The sequence below is a fragment of the Xyrauchen texanus genome, chromosome 31, assembly GCF_025860055.1.
Source record: "Xyrauchen texanus isolate HMW12.3.18 chromosome 31, RBS_HiC_50CHRs, whole genome shotgun sequence".
NCBI lineage: Eukaryota > Metazoa > Chordata > Actinopteri > Cypriniformes > Catostomidae > Xyrauchen > Xyrauchen texanus.
The window spans coordinates 30485655-30507594 of NC_068306.1; the positions used below are offsets into that span (position 1 = coordinate 30485655).

General features: G+C 37.6%; 1 protein-coding gene across 4 annotated transcripts in view; it reads left to right on the forward strand.

Moving 5' to 3' along the window:
• dacha (dachshund a) overlaps nt 1-21940 on the forward strand; it is a 237294-nt gene that overhangs the window by 201628 nt on the left and 13726 nt on the right. For 2 of the 4 annotated variants that reach the window (XM_052100107.1, XM_052100109.1), the window contains 4 exons: nt 10036-10181; nt 10315-10462; nt 16388-16534; nt 18489-18554. In XM_052100107.1, coding sequence (XP_051956067.1) covers nt 10036-10181; nt 10315-10462; nt 16388-16534; nt 18489-18554 — 507 coding nt within the window. Of the gene's footprint in view, nt 1-10035; nt 10182-10304; nt 10463-16387; nt 16535-18488; nt 18555-21940 lie in introns of all 4 variants that reach the window. The other 2 variants (XM_052100106.1, XM_052100108.1) reach the window with 1 other exon arrangement.

Sequence of the window (21940 nt, forward strand, 5' to 3'; positions counted from 1 at the left end):
ATCGTGCTGGTAAATAAGTCACAACAAACATGAAAGGAACCTCTCGTTCGCCACAAATGCTTGACCACGGTCCAAGTCAAGGATCGGCCCTCAAAGTGCAAGTGCTTGGCTTTTTTGAGCTTCGTATTTTTAACCGTCATTGCTGTTTGTTTATTCACAAGCTCCTTCTTCTGATATGTGCAAAGGGGACCATCCATGGGCTTTGAAGACCCTTTTTGATCATTATGTTGATTGCTGTTCTAAGCGCATTTGTGATGGTTTAATTAAACCAAGACCCTTTGTGGGGCCCCAGTGGCCCTCAAGAGCTCTTTGGCTGGAGGGATTGAGAGTCTGCTTACGGCACGCAGTGTTTCGCTTTGTGTTAAAGATGAGGAACAGATATTAGACAAGTAAGATCAGTGTTGAAAAATAAAAAGTAAACTGTTACTGTTAGCAATTTGGGGCAAGGTTAGCACGGTTGAAAGTCACCTCACAAAAGCGACATTTTTGGACGAGAACACAGGTGATAAATGATAGCGCTCACTATATCCTCTCTCTCTCTCACACACACACAGAAATGAAGCCAGAGAGAAAGAGAGGGGTGAGGACAGGTGCTTGTGTTCTGCTCTGGTTCTGAGAGAAAAGTTGGAACAGGTTTTTGTCTCTCAGGCTTGCTCAGTCTCCTGTGCATGCTAACGGTGTCAGTATCACATCTGAAGTTGCCCCAAGGCTGACAGAGACACTCGTACTGACAAAAGAAATTCTCACAAGCCAGCTCCAGTATTAAATAATGTAAATGATCAGTTGTACGTTCGCAATTATCCAAAGCTACTTAGATCACACAAAAATGAAAACTCTGTCATCATATGACTTTCTTTCTTAAAGAAATATTACAGATTCAATTTAAGTTAAGCTCAATGAACAGCAGTTGCAGCATAATGTTAATTACCACAAAGATTATCTGACTCGTCGCTTGTTTACTTAAAAAAAAGCAAACCCACTATTACAGTGAGTCACAATGGAATTCAATGGGACCAATCCGTACGCATTCAAGTACAGTTTCAAATGTATAGCTACAAGACGTAAACAATATACATGTTAGCATGATTTTAGTGTGATAAAAAAAGGTTTATTTACCTTATCTGTGTAAAGTAATATTCAATATTACATCTACGTTATTATGGCAACGTAACACCAGTAAACCCTTTAATCTGGTAAACGGCGTAATGCCAGTAAATCCCTGATTTTATCACAATAAAATCATGTTAACATGTAGGCTATTATGTTTGTGTCTTGTGGCTATTCTTGAAACTGTGTGTATTTTAAAGGAATATTCAGGGTTTAATACAAGTTAAGCTCAATCGACAGCATTTGTGGCATACTGTCGATTACCGCCAAAAAATATTTTGTAAAATAAGTCCCTCCTTTTCTCTATAAAATCAAAAACCTGTGTTACACTGAAGCTCTTATAATGGAAGTGACTGAGGACAATTTCTGGAAGGTTTAAAGGCAGAATGTGAAGCTTCTAATTTAATAAAAGCACTTGCATTAATTCTTCTGGTGAATCGTGTGTATTATTTGAGCTGTAAGGTTGTTTAAATCGTTGTTTTTACAGTCATTTTAGGTTTTAATGTGTTACTGCGTCATAGCAACAAAGTTGTAAAATTGGCTGTAACTTTCCACAGAAAAGGTTAGTAAGTGATTTCATCACACTAAAACCATGTTTACACACATAATGTTGATGTTTTATGGCTATACTGTGGAAACAGTGAGTATTTTAACATTTATGTTAACAGGAGGGGCATGTCAAATATCATTTTTGTGGTAATCAATATTATGCCACAAACACTGTCGATTGAGCTTACCCATCTGTAGTCTGAGGGATTTTTGGGATCCTGGAGATGTTTTGACATGCCCTGACATGTGTGCTTATTACTTGTTACTTAAACCATATTCATCTCAAAAGTCTCATTATACTGTATTCAGCACAAATTGTGCTACAATAATGTCAGCAACATCTATGTACATGTTTGTATTTAAATATACATGTTTGTATATATATACATGTAAGTTTAAACTTGATTAGTAATTGTATTAAACTTGTATTAAACACAGAATATTCCTTTTATTTTTGTGGACTGGCCTCATTCACGTCTATTGTAAGTGCCTTACTGTATTACCATGCCAACATTTTAATTTTTGGGTGAACTATTTATAAAAATAAATGATTAGTATAATTTTTAGTTTTTATTAAAATAAAACAATTTTGTCAACTTTTAGGGAGTCTGTTAGCTTTGAAGTATAGATGGTTTCAAAGGTAACAGACATGTTGTGCCCCCCCCCCATTCATGGGATCTTTAAAGAGAAAAAAAATTTAGTTTGATCTTCCAACCACAGTGTCCCATAAAATAGGTTACAAAAGGGTTCACAGTTCTTAATAAAGAAATGAAAGAACTTCAGAATGGATGCAAAAAACTTTCTCGCTGGCGTCTCCGGTTCTCTTTTGTGTCTCTGGAGACACGTTCATCTTGCAGGTCCATTCCTCCTGCGCTCAGGTTAAGGGCTGCAGTGTTGACCTAGTATTCTTCTCATTTAATATTCCACCTACTGCTCTTCACATGCTAATTGGGGGAGAAGGAAGCACTCATTAAGGCTCATTTCATGTACACATATTCATTAGGCCCAGGGCTGGAGTGTCAGGAATATGCAGCCTGGCCTCCTTTCCAGTTTGTTTACTTTCCTGTTTATTTGCAGGTGTATTTGTTAGTTTAAATTGCCCTCACTTGTTGTTTCTGACACGTCAGAGATAAGCGAGAATGCTCCCAGATTCATCTTGTTTGTTATTTGTTTTCATAGTTTAAAAAAGTTAAACATTTTTACAATCCAGCCATCTTTTATAGTTTCTTCCAAAACAGCCAGAACTTATTCTGCAGTCTAGTCCGCATATGGCTGTCAAAATGTAATATACACTAATGCCCTCTCATTCACTTCCTCCTTCAACCCATTACTGCTTTGGCTTTTATTGTCTTTCTTTCATATTTTTTGTGTATATGTGTGTATCATGGGGGTTAACTAACAAACATTGGTCCTGTGCTTTGATTGAGCTCATTAAGTGCTTTGTGAATTTCCTTTTTGGGGGGCCTGGTTTCAATGTAGCTTGTTATTCCGTGCTCCAGTGCATCAGGGGTCCTGTGGACATCAAGTTTTGAATCCTGGTTAATTTTTGTGAAGTTGAAGACCAAAATTAAGAGGTAATAGGGAGCACCCCCTGTGTTATATTACCTCTGACTTTGGTGAGAATATCGCTTGCAGTTTGGCGGCAGTTACAATTACGTTATAGCAAGTGACAAGTCAACAGGACGAAGATTCCTTTACATCAGTATTCAAATTCTCAATTTTATCCTGATAATCCTAGTTATACCAGCTCCATGATTTTAGAATGTTCCAAAAAACATCATCAGTGCAAGGAAATGTGACGTTTTGACTGACAAAAAAAAAAAAAAAAAAACTTCCACTATTATCAGTTTTATTTAATCCTACAATTTTCATATTACTCAACAAAAAAAAAATCATGGAACCAAGGGGCCAAGAGTTGATTTAAAAAAATTAAATACAAGTAAAAATAGAATAAATAAAAAAAGGCAACATGTTAGCTTTACTTTACCCATTTGCTTTGTGAAACCTATTTTTGTTTGGTTAACTGAAATTGGACAGATGACAGTTCCCAGCAACATTTGCATGTTAACATTAAGTAATATTAATGAATTAAGTCTTTGTGCAAAATTCATATAAAGAGGGAGAATTGTTAGTGTTTAATGTTTTGTTATGTTGTGATTTAGAACAATGTCTGTTATGGTGTAGTTTTGGGGGGTTACCATCATGTTGAAGAGTGGAGTTTTGAGGCTGAGGACCATTTGAGGATACATTTGAGTATCCTACATATTGTTTTATCCACTGAGCAATTGCTGTGCTACCAAAGCATAGTGACCAAGTTGTGCTCAGTAGTGCTTCCTACCAGCATGTATTTAGCATGCTAAAATGATCTGGCTCTAGCTAGCATATCACTAAAAGAGTTTCATTTGAATTATTTTGATGGGCCTTCATTTTGTTGGGTTTACCTGATCCAGTTAGATTCCCTCTACTTGAATTATTCAAATAAAAATTATAGGGTGATTTTAATTCAAGAAAACTCATTTGAAACATGTGGAACCACTGTACATGATTGAATCAAGTTCAGCCAAAGAGTTGTGGTGATATTTTACAATAACATCAGTTACACTTTAGCAGTGGTAAGGTGGTGTATATCATTACATTTTCATTGTAGCGGCCTTCCAGGTTCCATACATTTTAGTTTAATAAAACGGCTACAACATTCAAGCCAACAAGCCGAAGAATTGTTTTTGTCTGTATCCAAATTCTCATAGTAAACTTAAACAGATGATCAGTGACTCAGAAGATCTGACATATGGTATTTTTCACAAGCACATTCAATTCCTTATCGTCATGTAAACTATAGCAAAATCATATAGACTGGGCACTGTCCAGTAATGCAAGATTTATCTAAACATCTCTGTGTTTGGGTATCTGTGAGTTGTTCCTCTAGGGTTTTCTTCTGTCTAGTTTATCCTGTGTGAGTTGGCTCTGATTGGACTGTTTCTCACAGCTATAAATACCACCCAGGCATTTGGATCCCCATGCTTTAGGGCTCCCCTGGTGCCTCCTGTCAAACACTGCCATCTTGTTGGGAATAAATGTGTAGCTGGCAGAGGGGCGATCTGTCTCTCTCAAGCTCTTTCGTCTAGTGGGCTAATGCACCATCAGGGTCCATGTGCTATCAGCTTCGGATAGAAGATCTGATATTGTCTTGTTCTGCTCATTATTTTAATCTCACCTTTATTTTCTCTGCTTTTACTTATTTAGCTCCCTATTGTTTTTTTTTTTTCTCTCTTTACATTATGATTTGACGTTAATGCTTACTCCTCTAACCTTTGTGGTCCAGTCATTCTTCCAGATGCACAACACATTCAGATCAAGTTATAGATACTGTACACACTTAACCTGACATAGGAAGAATTGTGATGTTTAGTAAAACCTGACAAATAAGATTTGAAATTATTAAATGTCCATTGTTGAAATGTAACTATATTTTTTCTCTTAGTTTTGGGGGTGAAATGACCTGGACATGTTTTCGTGAAATTCACTGTAATAGCCCTCATCTTTAAGGCAGCATAAACATCATCCATACGGCACCAGCTGTTACATTCATGTCTTCTAAAGCAACACAATCTCTTTTGGTGTGAAAAAGATGAATATTTAAGTAGTTTTTTAACTCGAAATCATGCTTCTTGTCAGGAGTGGTATGCGTGTGTGATGGCACATTGCATTTGAAACATGTGAGAACTGAGGCACATGCATCACAGTCGGAAGTGGAACGCTGTTTACAAGTGAGAAGGATTAACGCTGTACAGTAGCTTGTTAGGTTTTAGTTTAGATCTGTATTTATCTGTTTCTTTACTCACAATGGTGCGTTTTTGTGCTTATAATCGATGTCTCAGTCGAGATGAGAATGTGAGATTACATCGGTATAATGGCAACGCAAATACATCACATGAGAGACCGCTTGGTCTCCACCCTCTTGTGAAGCTTACTGGAAGCATTTGAATATAGTTAAAAAGTACTTAAATGTGTATCTATTTTTGTACCAAAAGCAATCGTGTCACTTTAGAAGACATTAATGTTAAAGCTGGTGTTGTATGGATGACGTTTATGCTGACTGTCTGTGATTTTTGGAGCTTCAAAAGAGAAATCACCATTCACTTGCATTTTAAGGACCTACTGAGCTAAGATATTTTTCTTCAAATTTTTTCTTGTGAAGAAAAAATCATACACACCTGGATATCATGAGGGTGAGTAAATAATGAGAGCATTTTTATTTTGGGGTGAACTATACCTTTAACCTAATCTAAACAGAGCCAAACAGGGCCTAAGCTAAATTTATACCAGAGTCTGCACCTACAACTTTTTGCTCCTGCTGTACTATACACTTGTCAATAATATTTCCTCTCATTTTGATGTTATTAATCTAGTGCTAAAAAAGGCCTCACATTTCATGTTCAAAACAACCTCATATAATTAGCTGATGCCCATCTTTTAACATTTACATTTGCAATTATGGTGATTAGTGCTGTGCCTTGATCTTCATATGTAAATCTTTGTGTAAACAAACCTATATTAGAGTGTTTGTGCGTGCGTTCATGTACGCGTACCTGACAAAAACACTGCCCCTAAGACGCGCACTCAATTACCCCCTAATTGGATCCCTTTGAATATTCAGGAGACATCCCCTACGACACATGTACAAAATAAAATCGAACAAATATGTGAGGGCAAGAAAATCACATCGGGGTTAAAGGCGCTGAGGGAGATAGCCTTCTTTCTCTTGTTCTCATCCCCGGCATCTGTTCATCCATATGGAACATGCTGCAGGAGCCACCTTCTCTGTGAAGGCAGAAATTATCTCAAGATACTCGTTAAGAGAAATGTGTCTTCAGAGGAAATTTTTGAGGAAGAGACATGATGAGGTAGAGTTTTCAAATCCTGGACTGTGGCTCCTTCTTTTGACCTCAATTAAGTTCTTAAAATAGTATTATTCATGTAGAATTGAATTAGAAACATGAAATATGTTTGTATATATATATATATGTCTCTTTGCTGAAGGGCGTACGCCCACTAAGAAGTCATTGTAAGAGAGAGATGCAAGGAGCTGTGTATCAGTGTATGACTTGCATGCGACAATGAACAAGGAAGACATTTGAGTAAAAACAAAAATGTTTTGAAAGTAACTTAATTGAAAAATCACATTACTGATTTCTTTTAAGTAAATTGAATACAAATTTATATGAGTAATACATTTCAGTTTTAGTGAATAACTTATTCAAGTAACTTACCCTATCCTTCAGGAAATGCAAATCTGGTTTTATAAATAATAATAATAATAATAAATCACAATTAAAAACTAATGGATTGCTTTGAAAACATACAAGCATCTGCACTTTTTTCAAAAAGATGCTCTCTGGTCTGCAAGCTAATCTTGACCCAAAGCTGTGCCCCTCTCCTTTTTCCACCTTTCTTTTCCATTCCCTTTTTTTTTCCTCTGATGGCCAAGGCGGCACTCGAGTTTCTTTGTTTCTGACTGGTAAGAAAGCTTTTTCCAGTAACTTCATATTGTCTTTATTTTTAGTTGACAGCAAATAAAAGGTCTGAAAGATGAATTATTGATTGCAATGGTCAGTAAAAATAATAAAAAAAAGCACTTCCCTCCATTTTGTTAGTTTATTTATTAATCTGTTTGTTCACTTTGTACTCTCAGCTGGGGGTGTTTTCACAATGTTGAGTGGATGAATGTGTTTGTTTCGTTCTACTTGTCAGTTATTTTTAAGTATTACGATACTTGCGTCTTGTAAAAATGTTTACATTTGCAAAAAATGACTTCTGTGTTGTATTGTATTCTGCCCAGAGGAAAATAATCCAACGGACCCTACAAATAAACAGATCCCATTGTGCTTGGCCTAGCACTCACCTGCGTACATACATACACAGTATCATTACTCGTGCACAATACAGTGAGGGGAGACAGAACGGGGGCACTTTGTAAATGTCATGGGCCGAGGGCTCTTCCACCCTCTTTGCTGGATGGAATAAAATGAATTGAAGTGAGCACTATCAGCAGCTGCAGCAAGATAAATCTGTCGTTTAAAAGGGACTTGCAATTAGGTGTGCAGGGGCCAGCAGGAGGACAGGGCTTTCAAGAGCCTGCTGCCATTAACCTTCATTCTACATTTATATTGACCTGGGATGTATAGTTTTTAGTTCTCTGTGCTTGAATTTGAGTCCCCTGCTAGTATAATGACAAATAACTAAAAAATGTTGAGGTGGTGTTGATAATGACCCAGTCATTTAAGTCAACATGAAACGGCATTCACAACCCACTTTACTTCCATAATGTGGCGTATGAGTGTGCAGGATTTTATCCTTCAAGAATGGATTGTATCATGATAAAGTGGATGTTTGATACCAGACTGGAGCCAGACCAGAATGCAACCAACATAATCACTCAGGAAGTCAGCATGTTGCTTCCGAATGAGTTACTAACAAGCGGCATCTCCCATTTAGATTTTGCATCAGCAGCTTGGGAGACCCCTGCTAAAACCAATAAGTAATCAGGTTTGCATAAACAGTAACAATTGGGATTCATAGGTTATATTCTTCCTTCAAGATATATTTATTTTTTACTCCTTTGAAGTTTAGGGTTGGGGTTTGGGGGTAGAGTTAATAAATGATGCATTCTTCTTCACTGTACTCCATACATTATGGCTGAAATCAACTCTCTTTACAGCTTGCTTTTGCCCCCCTCTGTGGACATTTTATCTGCCATTACGTTGAACACTTCCCATTTTGGCCACTAGGGGATTTGTTTGAATTTCGGTAAGCAGAGTCCTATTTTAGCTCAAGAAAAGTCAATCTACTATTTCCAAATTCATTGTGAGTTAAGATTCAGTCTGACTTCTGCCCTCTAACATTTCCTACACTTCAGGAGGCTTTCAGGAAAACAGTTTGGATGTCATGTTTACTTGTCGAAATTTACAATGCCAAAATTGCCTGCAATTGAGGGAACAGAACAAATGCACAGGAGTGTCTGTTGAAACACACACCCTCACATGCACTTTTTAACATTTCTGCAGTTGTATCTCGCATGTTCCCCTTCCGCTCACCCCTTTTCTCACCCTATTACTCTTTCTCTCACGCGCTTTCCTCTTTACACTCTATCTGTGTGACCTTCATATGCTTGCCACTTTCAGTCGGCACCAAAAACTTAATCACACACTGTCAACCTGTAAGGAAAGGAGGAGGAGGATGAGTCCTCTCCGCCTGGCTCTTCTTTAATGCCCTTTGCAGTGGCAAGGAAGAAGGGGGGAAATTTATGGCAGGTGAGACAGGTGGGGTATGAACAATGGGCGGAAAGGAGTGCAGGGTTATCTGGTGGGGCGCGGGAGAGCGCGCAGCAGGGAAATCGATGTGACCCGTGATACACTGTCATCACAATTCCCACCCCAGCAGTCCTATTTGTCTTGTGTAGGGAGCTCTGGACGGGCTGTGTCAACGTGCGCAGAGAGAGGCCCTGGCCAGATTAGCTGGGGTGAATCATGACTGCTCTTTGCCTCTCTCTCTATTTCTGTTACAGCTGTGGTGCGATGGTTTTGGCCTGGCACTGTGTGAGTGGGAGGGGTTGCATTGGGCTTGAGGAGTAAAACATGGATTGTGCGTGCAAAAGTATAGTTCCCCTTTTTTTGGATCCACTGTAGCATGTGTATGTGTGGTCTATGTATATTGCAAACTATACCACCACACAAGCATGTGCTTTATATTTGCTTAAAAACAAGAATGAAACCGTACTGATGAATATAGCCTCAGAAGCTATTTACAGTGAACGTTAATTGTTTTAAGGTTAAAATAACCCAAACATCACATCATGCATTTGCAATAGTGTTAGATGCTGAAAAAACGAAACGTGGCACACCGGTTAAAGGCGTCCATTCAGCGTGTATTTACGTAGAAAAACAATTGAAACGTAGCACTAACTTGACTCTTCACGTGTGTGTGTGTGTGTGTATATATATATATATATATATATATATATATATATATATATATATATATATTAATAATAAATGATTATTATTATTTTTTTATTATTATTAATTAAAAAACTGAACCCGACTCAAACTTGAAGATATAGTTGAAAACCCATCTCAAACCCGGCCCTAAACTCGTCAGACTCGGATCGGGAAGCAGACCTCTAATTTGTCTGTAATAGTATTTAAAACAGAAGACTTATTATCAACCATTAAAAAAATGTGTACCGGGCCGGCTAATCTGTATTGTCCTAAATTACTATGTCAGTACGGTACACCCCCATTATTCTGTCACACGCAGTACAGTATGTGCTGACTGGCTAATATAAAATCACTCAATTATTCTTGGTGTGTGTGTTTTCAGATGAGGCTCAGCTAGCTTTGCCCATCCAGAAGCCAGGCTTTGAGAAACTTCCTCTGGGCTCTCAGACTCTTCCTTCTGGCTTCCCCGCCCCCTTCCTATTTGGTGATGGTCTCTCTTCTGTCGAGACATTGCTCACTAACATCCAGGTACAACCACTGTGTGTTTGTAAATGATAGTATCAATGTGTATAATATACAGTATGCATGTTGCATAGCGTGCATTACGTGCATGTTTGTGTATGTTTATTGTTGTGTGTGTTTTGTTATGTTGGCGGCACAGGGTCTGCTGAAGGTGGCAGTGGATAATGCCCGTGTGCAGGAGAAACAGGTGCAGCAGGAACGAAAGGAGTTAAAGATGGAGCTGTACAGAGAAAGAGAGATGAGAGAGAGTCTGGAGAGACAACTCACCTCTGAACTGCACAGCCGAGGTACATACACGGATACCCACATTTACTAAATGGAGAAATACCATAGGCATCAATTGTTTCAATTAAAGGTAATTATTATTATTGTTGGGGCCAGTCCATCCAATACAGGTTGTTTGGCCATTTAACATTTTCCAGAATTTTTATTTTTTTGAGTGATAACCTGGTATTGCAAAACTAAAAAAAAATATTATTTATTTATTTTACTCGGTTTAACCATGACGGCCATCTTTGTGTCATGGCACACAACAAATTTTGGTTATATAGATGTTTACGGAAAATATCTCGACATTACAAGGTACATGTACATATAAAAACATTTAGCACATTCTTGTTCCTTAGACTTAGAACTTAAGTCCATATGTAATGCTCAAGATTGCTCAAAGTTCCACTTTACTAATTCCACAATTTTTAGGGGGTACCTAGGCAAGTATAGTGTGCACACAGAAGATTTCAGGTTTGCAACTTCTTTTTTCTTTTTTTATGGGAGCGGGAAATTAATATTTCCCTCAATTTCGGGTTCAATATCTCTGGTGTGGGACCAGATAGGAACCTGACACAGAAACAAGCCAAAAATTTGAGTTTGAAATTCTACTGGTTACAGAGCAAGGGCTAGTTTTTAGGGAAACCCTTCTTTATTCATGCATTTTGAGAAACAAACAGATTTAATATAAGCATTACAAATTAAAAAAAATGAACAGTATTTTACATGTTTGCATGTATATGTTTTATTAGAAGCGGTGAGATTTCCTCACTCAGTCTCTCTGAAACATTGTGGGAGTGTCCAGTGGCAGAAGTCAATTCGGCGAGTGTCAGTTTTCTGAGAACGTTCAATGTTCATGGGAACCCACACTTCGTCCTCAGCAGATATTTTGAATGATGTTCTTGGTCCAGGTGGTTGGAAGAAGTTTTCCACGCTTATGTCCTCAATCAATGGTGTGTCTTTTAATGCACTGAATATGTCAGGCAGAGAAATAGAGAATTAATCCCTAGGGAGAACGACAGTGCTCATATCTGCTCTGTTAGTCATAGCCCACTTCTTAAAAGTGGTTTTATCAGGAAGTGTGTCATCTTTGTCTGACTTTTCAAGCATCTGCAGTAAGGCCTCTATACCTGAACACTGGTCACACTTGTTGAGCATGCAGTCATGACTGTTTATGTCACAGACCAGAAATTCCAGCAGGTCCTTGTAGTCCACGTTTAGCTTTGCTGACGCAACCATCAGCTTGATGTTCTGATGTTGTGTGCAGACACAGACAGTGTGAGTTGCAGATGTTCCTTCAAGCACCCCATTTTGGCCTCATTTCACAAAATTTGTATCTCCCTATCTTTAACTCTGGGTGCTGATTTTTAAAATCCACATACAGTTCACTAAGGTTACTTAAAACTAAACACTTTTGTTTATGAACTTTTGGAAGAACCCTGAGATAGATCATGCCTGATTGTTGCCAATATCAAAAGTATTAACATTTTAGACCTCATTGACAAGCATAAGCTACTGTATGTCAATCATAAACATAATTACTGTAAAATACTGTTCAATTGTTTTATTTGTTATGCTTATACTATATTACATCTGTTCATTTCTCAAAATGTATGAATAATGGCTTTTCCCCAGATTTCTACTTGCCATAGCTCTGTCACCTCTGTCAGCTCTGTGGGCTACCTTCCTGTCAGCTTGGACCAGTCTGGCCATTCTCCTCTGACCTCTGTTATTAACAAGTTGTTTTTGTTCACAGAACTGCCGCTCACTGGATGTTTTTTGTTTACGCATCATCATCTTTACACTCTAGAGACTGTTGTTCGTGAAAATCCCAGGAGATCAGCAGTTACAGAAATACTCAAACCAGCCCATCTGGCACAATCAATCATGCCACGGTCCAAATCACTGAGATCAAATTTTTTCCTCATTCTGATGGTTAATGTGAACATTAACTGAAGCTCCAGACCCGTATCTGATTGATTTGTTATATGGCTGATTAGATAATCACATGAATAAGTAGGTGTACATGTGCACGTAATAAAGTGGTCGGTGAGTGTGTGTGTGTATATATATATATATATATATATATATATATATATATAGTAACTTGGTTTTTTATTGATTACAAACTCGAACCAGAACAAAGTCCCTCTCAAGGCAAGTCAGTCCACTTAGCAGCCATCTTTGGAATGCTCCTGGGCAGGCTGGGCAACTATTTTCTATGTAAGGAAGCAGCATAAAAGTACAGCTCCTAGTTACAGTATTTGAATGAGGAAAGATTAAAATCTCCAAAATGATTGGTCAAGATTACCTTTAAAGAACATATTTAAAATCAGCAGTAAAATCTGACAACTATAGTATCATATTCTGTGGTTTACCTCAGATCAGGCTTAAATCAAATTATTTGTCAGGCTGGTTCAGCTAGTTGACAGGTGATATCTAAATGGTGATTGGCTCTTTTACGTAAAAGACGGGAATTACATTTCTATATCCGTTGGCTGTTGGGCATTCCAATATCTCCCATTCATTTAATATCAGTGGTCTGTTCAGGCTAAATAGTCTCTGACAAGAAGTTATAGGCTACTTGGAAAAACTGACATGAACCTCAGGTTTGGGTTGGAGACCTCCAATCTCTATCAGTATATTTTAAACTATTTATAATATCAACCATCACACCTGTTATCAGCCATAACAAAAATAATGAATGGCTAATCATGAATATAAGGCCATGTTCACAATAATATGTTTTTGTTATAAAATGTATCGATTGTGCTGCATTTACGCCTCTTATCCACATTGGAACAGCATTTTTCACTGAAAATCAAGCATTTCTTAAATGCTCTCCATTGCCACATATTTTAGAAGAAAACGGACATTTGGAAACTGAAAATGGAGTTTTCAAACTTAAACTAATTAGTGTGAATGTGGCCTAAATTTTTCAATTTACGTCTCAAATAATCTCTATATAATAATAATAATAATAATCTCAAATTACTGGTCATTCTGGGAAAATGTTATTGTTTAAAAGGTGTGGTTACCCTTTAGGTCATAAATAGGTTTTTGTACACACATGAATGCATGAACAGCACTCCAGAAACAACATGTAAATTAATCTATGTACACCACCAATTCTCTCCTTACATCGCAACCAAACCGCGTCACCAGTGGATTAACTGCCAATTTGAATCCTGCCGAATGTGCCAAGAAATTAAGCCAATTATCCAGCTGGATAGCAACTCTGACAGTGTGTACAAACACCTCAATAATTTATTAGCCAAAGCTGATGTAGCATTTAATGTTATTTAAATACATGTTTGTTTGTTTTTTATGACGGATGATTTGGCCAATCAAAGGCGAGTAATTAGAGGTGCGAGGAGGAAGCGACATGCGTTTAACACTTTGAGTGAATACATAGGGAACTTCTTTTAATGGTCCTCTGCCAGACTATGCACGTTTCAAAGAGCTGTTAATTGCTGTGAATCCACATATACACAAACTCGATTATGTTTGCACACATTCAAAGATTGTGTTGTGTGAAAACAGCATGATGTGTCAAGACGATGTGTTGGTAATAGGTGTGCGTGTACAGCTGTTCTGTTGGACTGTAAATGCACGATAGTAGGTTTATATTAACTTATTTATTTATTATTGAATTATCTTTAATAGTTACATGAAAACTTAAGTCACAATTCGATTGAAGGCAGAAGTTAGGGCAATAAGGACAAACTTTGCTCCGAGACTAATGTGCTTTGAGTGGTTTCTTATCTGTCCAATTCAAAAGAGACTACATTCATGTTTCTATGATATTCTGCTCCCTACTGTAGATATCACCAAAGTCTTTTTAGCCATTTTTGGAATGCTCTCGAGCAGCTATTTTCTATGTAAAGAAACGGCATGCTAGTGCAGCTCCAATCTACTTTAATGGTGAAAGACCGAAATCTCCAAAAAAAACATATTTCAAATCAGCAATTAAAATCTAACAACACTGGTATCATAAATTGTGCTTCTTTACCTCAGATAAACCTAACTAAAAAGTCATGGCTTGTAAAGCTAATGCGCATTCTTGAGTTGATTGACAGGCAATATGTGTATCTAAAAGGTAATTTGCTCTTTTAGCTTTAGGGCGGGACTTCCTTTCTACATCCATTGACCGTTTCAATTTCTCCCATTCATTTGAATAGAAGTGGTCTGTCTCTGTTAGGGATGTATGTCTCCATAACTGAGGCCGATGCAATATGCATCTCGATGCAAAGCCAATGATACAATACATTAAAAATACATATGAAGCAGCTACCGATGCAATGCGATACAATTCACCCCTATTACAATGCAGTGCGATCCGATTTCGATTCGATTCAACACAATGCGATTCAATGCAATACGATGCAATGGGAAAATATGCAATTCAATATGGTAGGCTACAGATAGTTTGCTTTTATTTCTTTGGTTCAGACAGACAGCAAATCATAAATGAACTTAAGTGCCTTCTGACTTCTAACGCATGGACATTTCACAAAAAGGCCTTTGTAGTGCAAAAGATAAATAAAAAAAAGATGAAATAAAACCAGATGTTCTTTTCCTGTTCTGTCTCCAGTTACACTTTTAACAGTTCACACATTTACCAGTGAAACAACTGAAGGATGCTCAGGGATAAACAATGAAGAAATGTTCTGTAACTTGCCAACAGACGAATGTGCTTTTGTGTCGGCGCTTCAAGTGTGTTGTTAAATTACACGTACAGCCTGTATATTATACAGAGGCATGACATATTTTACAAACTGCATCTCCATCTCTCTTATAAAACTCAAAGAGTTTCCAAACATTGGATTTGTAATAATTTGGTGGAAGATGCAGCTCTGCCTCTGCCATGTTAATCTATATTCTATGTCAGGGGTGCCCACACTTTTTGCATGATGATCTACATTTAAATGACCAACGCAATGAGATCTACCGACTAAAAAAAACAGTTTCATTTTTTTTTTTTAAATGCTTGTTGGGACTACTGCATGTATCTCTACATGGAATTCATCTTCTAATCAATAAAAAAAAATATATAATAATGTTCAATGTTGATATCATTCAGTTTTAACACTAAACCTAAAACACCTACAGCACAAAAGATTACAAATTACAGGGCATTTACCTTATTCTGATGACTTGCACTAAATGGAATCAGACAGTTTTGCATTATCCGGGCAGTACTGTTCTATGTGACTCTCAGGACATGCCTCGGTCTCCGTAATCATGTTCACATAGCAGCAGTGGTGATGAGAGAATGCGCTAGAGAAACAGTTTAGAGAGGAGAAATCAATCTACATATAAATTATTGGTCACTTTCCAAATAATAAAAGTATAGCGCATTACTAATAATTATATATAAGTAAATATTTTTTTACCGATGCAAATATGTTAGAAAACATTGCATCGCGATACAAATGCCAACTTGTATCCGATGCACACTTTTTTAAATTGATGCATCGCATCGTTAACTTTTATGCCGATGCGAATCAGCTGAATCTTACCATCCCTAGTCTCTGCTAAATAGTCTCTGATATCGCTCAGGTCCCTCCTATGGGATTTTTTTCCCCCTAAATATGAGCATTAGTTGCCTAATAGTAATGCTTTCCTTAGAAAGCACCACTAACAAGGGCATATTTACATTGTTCCATTTATGTTATATGTGAAAGACAGTCTAAATAACTTAAAATGTTATATATATATATATATATATATATATATATATATATATATATATGATATCTGTTGCATGTAGCACACCATATGTATTTGTTGTTTTTTTGCAAGTGATAAGGAGCACTTTCAAGAGTCTAATTTGTGAATGTCAGTCTACGCTGGCATCTCCTTGTGTTCTCAGACACCATGCTGAATGAGCGAAGTGATTTACATCTGAATGTTTAATCATACCTCTTTTTTCTCTTCACTAGCCACCATTCAGAAGCGTCTGAAGAAGGAAAAGAAGGCAAAGAGGAAACTGCAGGATGCTTTGGAGTTTGAGTCCAAAAGGAGAGAGCAGGTGGAGCAGGCCCTCAAACAGGCCACGTCTCCTGAGAGCCTCCGAATGAGTCTCAATGGTGAGCTTCTGCTCTTTGACACAAGAACGGGTCTAATTCACTAACTGGGAAAATATCACGAAACATGTCACATGTCACCCCATAACCGAAAGAAAAAACTTAGAAATCATATTTTGTAAAGAAAATGCAGTCTACTATTAGAACTCTTAATTCTGTTTTGCATTGTGACATGATTTTCAGGACAGTTAGAACAGTTAAGAACATTTCCCTTCAATCCCCAAAACTCAGTACATTTGGTATTGTTTCTCTAATTTTTTGAAACTTAAATTTCTGTACTTTTTCATAAATCAAAGGCTTGTGGTTTCATTTCATGACATTTCAATACATATTAGACAAATATGTAATAACTTAGTGACCATTCATAGCTCTTACTATTTTCAGAGTAATACAAATGATGTGCGAAATGAAGAGCACATCTTTGACGGTCAAGACACGACACTCACTGTTTTGCATCGTCTCACATCATGAGCGTCACATTTTTTAAATGTCAGGTTAATAACAACGTGTTTAAAACACATCTCAAGACACCTGCATTTTGTTCCTATTAATTGTGCAATATCTAGTGGATTTTGATCGCAAGACCACTTCCTGTGTGTACGGCCCCAAAGGATACATTTAGAGAGAGCTACAATTGGCTGTGTAGAGTCTGTAACTTTTTTCTTATTATTATGATTATTTCTATGGTGTTGATCTGGATAGCCCGGCTCCTGAGTGAAATCTAATTGGTAGAAAATCTTGCTCCACATAGCTGTATATATTAAACCTCAAATATGTTCTGATTAGATTGTATGGTGAAGACGTACTGCATCTCCCTTTCAAGTCTATCCTGTGATATACTCTCAAAATATCTTTATAGATCTGCATGTTCAGAAATTCAATTCGTTTTGCCCGTCAATATTTTCACCAACCTTCTGTTCTTTCTCATGTTTCTTTATCAGTGCTGATATTGGTATTTCCGTCTCGGTCATAACTATTAGCGATGCATTAGCATCATAATCTCAGCTGGGGAAATGGAGCCTGATGTTTATCATAAATGCTCTAAATGTGCACACTTATCAAGGCCAATCCATTTTCCTAATTGTTCGCTGTTGTTTTGATTATACTTGTTTAATTGTGAATATCTTAACAGAAGCACAATTTGAATGGAGAAAACAAAAATCGCAAGACATCTGTGAGCGTTTTGAGGAGTGCTGGGGCAATTAATAGGCCAGGGCTGATTAAACATGAATTAAATAGGAAAAATGCCTTTTGTTTTTGCCTTTCATCTGGGAATGCAGAGGGGAATGCCAGAAAAACAGCCATACTGTGAATGTCTGCCGTTACGTCACATCTTTTCATAAATATTCACATAAATATCCTTTCTCTTTGTTTATTTGTGTAATGCTGCTGTTTCTTTGTGGTTGACATTTCCATGGAATTGCCCAACATATGCATAATATGAATTTGTGATGTTCTATTATATACAGTACATGTGTGCAAATGTGAGCTCTGTTGTTTTGAACTGCAAAAACAGAACTGCAATGTTTTAGAAGTACAAAATAGTCTCAGAAATAACTTTTCTTTTGAGTTGACATGACCGAGGTTGGAACTAATATTAACCATTAGCTAAATAGCTATTTTGTCACTATTCTAGGCCAGTAATTAATGCAGTAATTTAATGCCAGTTAACTCAGACTTCATTCTGGTATATAATGCACACTTTTCACAAATCAATACATTTCCGATGGATAGAATTAAATCCCACCCTACATTTTTTCCCCCTCATTAAATATTCTGTTTCAGTCATAAACATGTCACATTACAGAACTAAATGGGTTTAAATGCCATTTTATATCGACTTTAATGTGACCAGACCCATTTTGTCTGCACAAATGATAGGACTTGATTAAAAAAATGCTTTACTGATAAAGGATGTGTAGCTAGAACTCTAACTGAATGGCTTACTTGGTTTCAGAGGCAGTGATACCAGAGCTGAAGCCTGAACATAACAGCAACCAGCAGGAGAACTCAGCTGTACAAGGTAAGAAGTTATACACATTGTATCTTGTAACAGTTAAAGGACGGGCAAGGAGGCGTGAACTGGCAGAACAGTCAACGTAACATTTCATGTCAAACAAACTTAAAACTACATAAAACATAAAACAAACGTACTATTTCAGATCCTAATAAATAGAAAATCATATTGGTTTTTAACGGCTGATACAATACTGATAATTTTTGTGTTTAGATGTCCAATAACAAGTATGCATTGTGGTCGTGTAGTGATTCGCCTCAATCCAGGTGGCAGTGGACGAATCCCAGTTGCCTCTGCGTCTGAGAACTTCAACCCGTGTATCTTATCACGTGGTCGTTGAGTGCGTTGCCACGGAGACATAGCACGTGTGGAGGCTTCACGCCACCCACTGCAGCATCCATGCTCAACTCACCATGCACCCACTGAGAACGAACCACATTATAGTGACCACGTGGAAGTTACCTCATGTGACTCGTCTTTTACCACTGAGCTACCCAGGCCCCCACATAATGATTTAAAAAAAAATTAGGCACATTAACATCACTAGCCTCTGGTGAACTGCTTTACAAAACTAATATTGCACAGTCTTCAAATAATTAATTTGAATAGTTTTAGTTGCAATATACACTTGTTTAAAGCCCCTCTATTTAATATATGTAACGTAGTCTTTTGTGCCCAACTTTATTGCTAAACCCAATATTAAGGAACCGATAACCGATTCAGTGGAAATGTGTAAATATCGGTTAAAAATATCGGTCAAACCAATTATCCTTCATAAAGAAGTAAATCTCAGATTGAATGGCAACAAGAAATAAACATTTCATTCAATGCTGAAAAGTGTAGATAAAATAGAATGTCCACAGAAGGGTTTTTGCCATAATTTTTTCCCTGTGAGGGGCTGCTTTTCAAGTGGTTGAAAATTGAACAAAATGACAAAAGGTACTGTGTACTTAACATTTTTCATGAGGGAATGAATTGCAAGTATTTTAAGAGCATAGGGAGAACGATTGCATCATTCACAGTGTGTCATGGGAGTGAGCGGTCACTGCAGAACTCATACGGCAAACTAAGTTGGCCGCATTTGGCTTGTGCGCAAGATGGTGCATGTGAGCTTCCACGATGCAAGTGTATGCATGCTCACTTTCGGCTGTATGACGCTCATTAAAAATGAATAAGATCAGGTCACGGTGTGAGCAGGGCTTTAGTTATTGTTGCTGTGAGGGAAGACTTCCAAAGGAGACGTGATAAGAGACAATGGAAATGGTCTCTGTCAGCAGCATAAATGCAGATCACACCAGATTGATTGTGCACCTCTTGACTGGTGCCCTGCGAAACTGGAATTGACTATACCAACACTCACTAAACCGAAAATCAAACATAGCTGTCATATACAACCAGCCAATTCTCTGATTGGTGGATCTTTCTCTGCTGGATAATGGGTAGTAAAGTCCTTCACTAGAATTTCTGCTATTAAACAGAATTTAAAAATGAAGTTGAAATAACACAAACTTATAGCTTCAGCAGAAGCATATACCATCAATTACTACCTCGCCTATGGGGAAATGCATGGGATTTTTACTTACAAAACCAGACTGCTCTGCTCTGTTTGTATGACACTTACGAGTTACTGTCTACTAAAGACTTGAAATCATACCATCAGCTGTTGTAATCCTCTGAGGATGTTTGAAAGTTTAAAATGAAGGGTAGATGCCAACAGCCATGTGCTGTACATATGGTCCCAGAGAGGCCACAAATTGGGGCTTAACCCCTTCATAAAACTTCCAGAAAGTAACCAGAGTCACTCCCTGAACTTGCCTTACGTCTTACTGAACCCCTTTGAAGATGTCCAACTCTTTCAGGAGGGAGATTAAAAACTGGTGCTTTCGCATGTGCCTTTCACGCTTCTTTTCCCCAAGATGTATTTGCGCTTTATACCCATTCTGCACACACTCATTCAGTTTCATTCTTATCCCTGTTCCATCTGTCTTCCCCCCCTTCCCTATAAGCCAGCCTCCCAAATCTGGCCCAAAGTTGCGTTTGATAAATGGGACCTATTATCAACACGTCTGACGGCGAATTAAAGACCCGCTGCTGTACATCTTATTGAAATGTGGGGCTGGGGGAAGGTGAATAAATACATATGTTTACAGAAGATGCAGCGGAAATGGGTTGCAAAGTGCTACAGCGAAAATGTTTTTTCTCCTATATAGCCAATTTCACAGTCTGGAAATAAAGAGATGTCCATTTTTCTTTGGGCTTTGACAGCGGTGCTGTAACAGAGCACTGCTGAAGCATTTGCTGAGTAGATATTGCCTTTTCTCTTTGGGACAGCCCCATGGTTCACTCACAGTATGAGGAGGTCATCGCTGGGTGATCTTAGCTTTTCCGGTTGAGTCAATGTGTACACTCAGGTTTCAAAGTCTTTATGTTTTAACTACAGATGTACAAAACCTCCAGATCAAAGACATACAGCCTTAGACTACAGAGAAGTATATAAATTGTTATTTTGTATGCCAACATCTTGGAGACAGAATGGAGCATGCTCTTTCCATATCTCATGAGGCTTCAAGTAGCTTGTGACTTGAGAAAAGTTTAGTACTCAGTGGCAAAAGGTCTTGTCCACACTGCAGCTTATTCTGACCAATAACCGCCTACTTTGATGGGAAGAGCTATCTGACCAACATGTCAAGCGATAAACCACCATTCAATTTTGCTTTTACGTGGTGTTTAGGGGTGGGTTTATCTGAAATAGATTATACCACAATAATAGACCAGCGTGAAAACATTAATTTGGAAAACTCTCAGAATATTTCAACCTCAAATACACTCATTGTTGATAACAAGACTTTATTTCCATGCAGATTGATAAAAATAAATTAAGTAGTATAAAAGCCAGCCAATCAGATTAGAGATTGCCAGATCAAGAAAGTGCGGTCCAGATTCTAGACTCAATTCTAGCAATCTCTAACTCCTTTTGATGCAATTACATAGTCTGCTTGAACACTGCTGTGGCTCAGAATCGAGCTGTCACTAATGTAAGCATAACAGAAAGGATTAGTGTTAGAGCTCCATCACAATGCCCCTGACCTATAGAGCAACCAGCAGAACCAGGAAACACTAAGATCCGACTATGCACCCATAATGCAGAGGCTAACATGAGGAACAAAATAATCTCCCTGATCGTTTTGATACAGTTCTTTGCCCTCTCTCTCTATATAGTATTGCTCATACAGTGCCCTACAACATGAAAAAAAAACAACAACAAAAAAAACACTTTTGAGACCTTTTAAAAACAAACATACGTTTCAGTACAGGTCAAGTCAATAAAATTCAATTTAGGGCTACATAATTAATTGTGAATTTTTTAGATCGTGATTACAGCTGCCACAAGT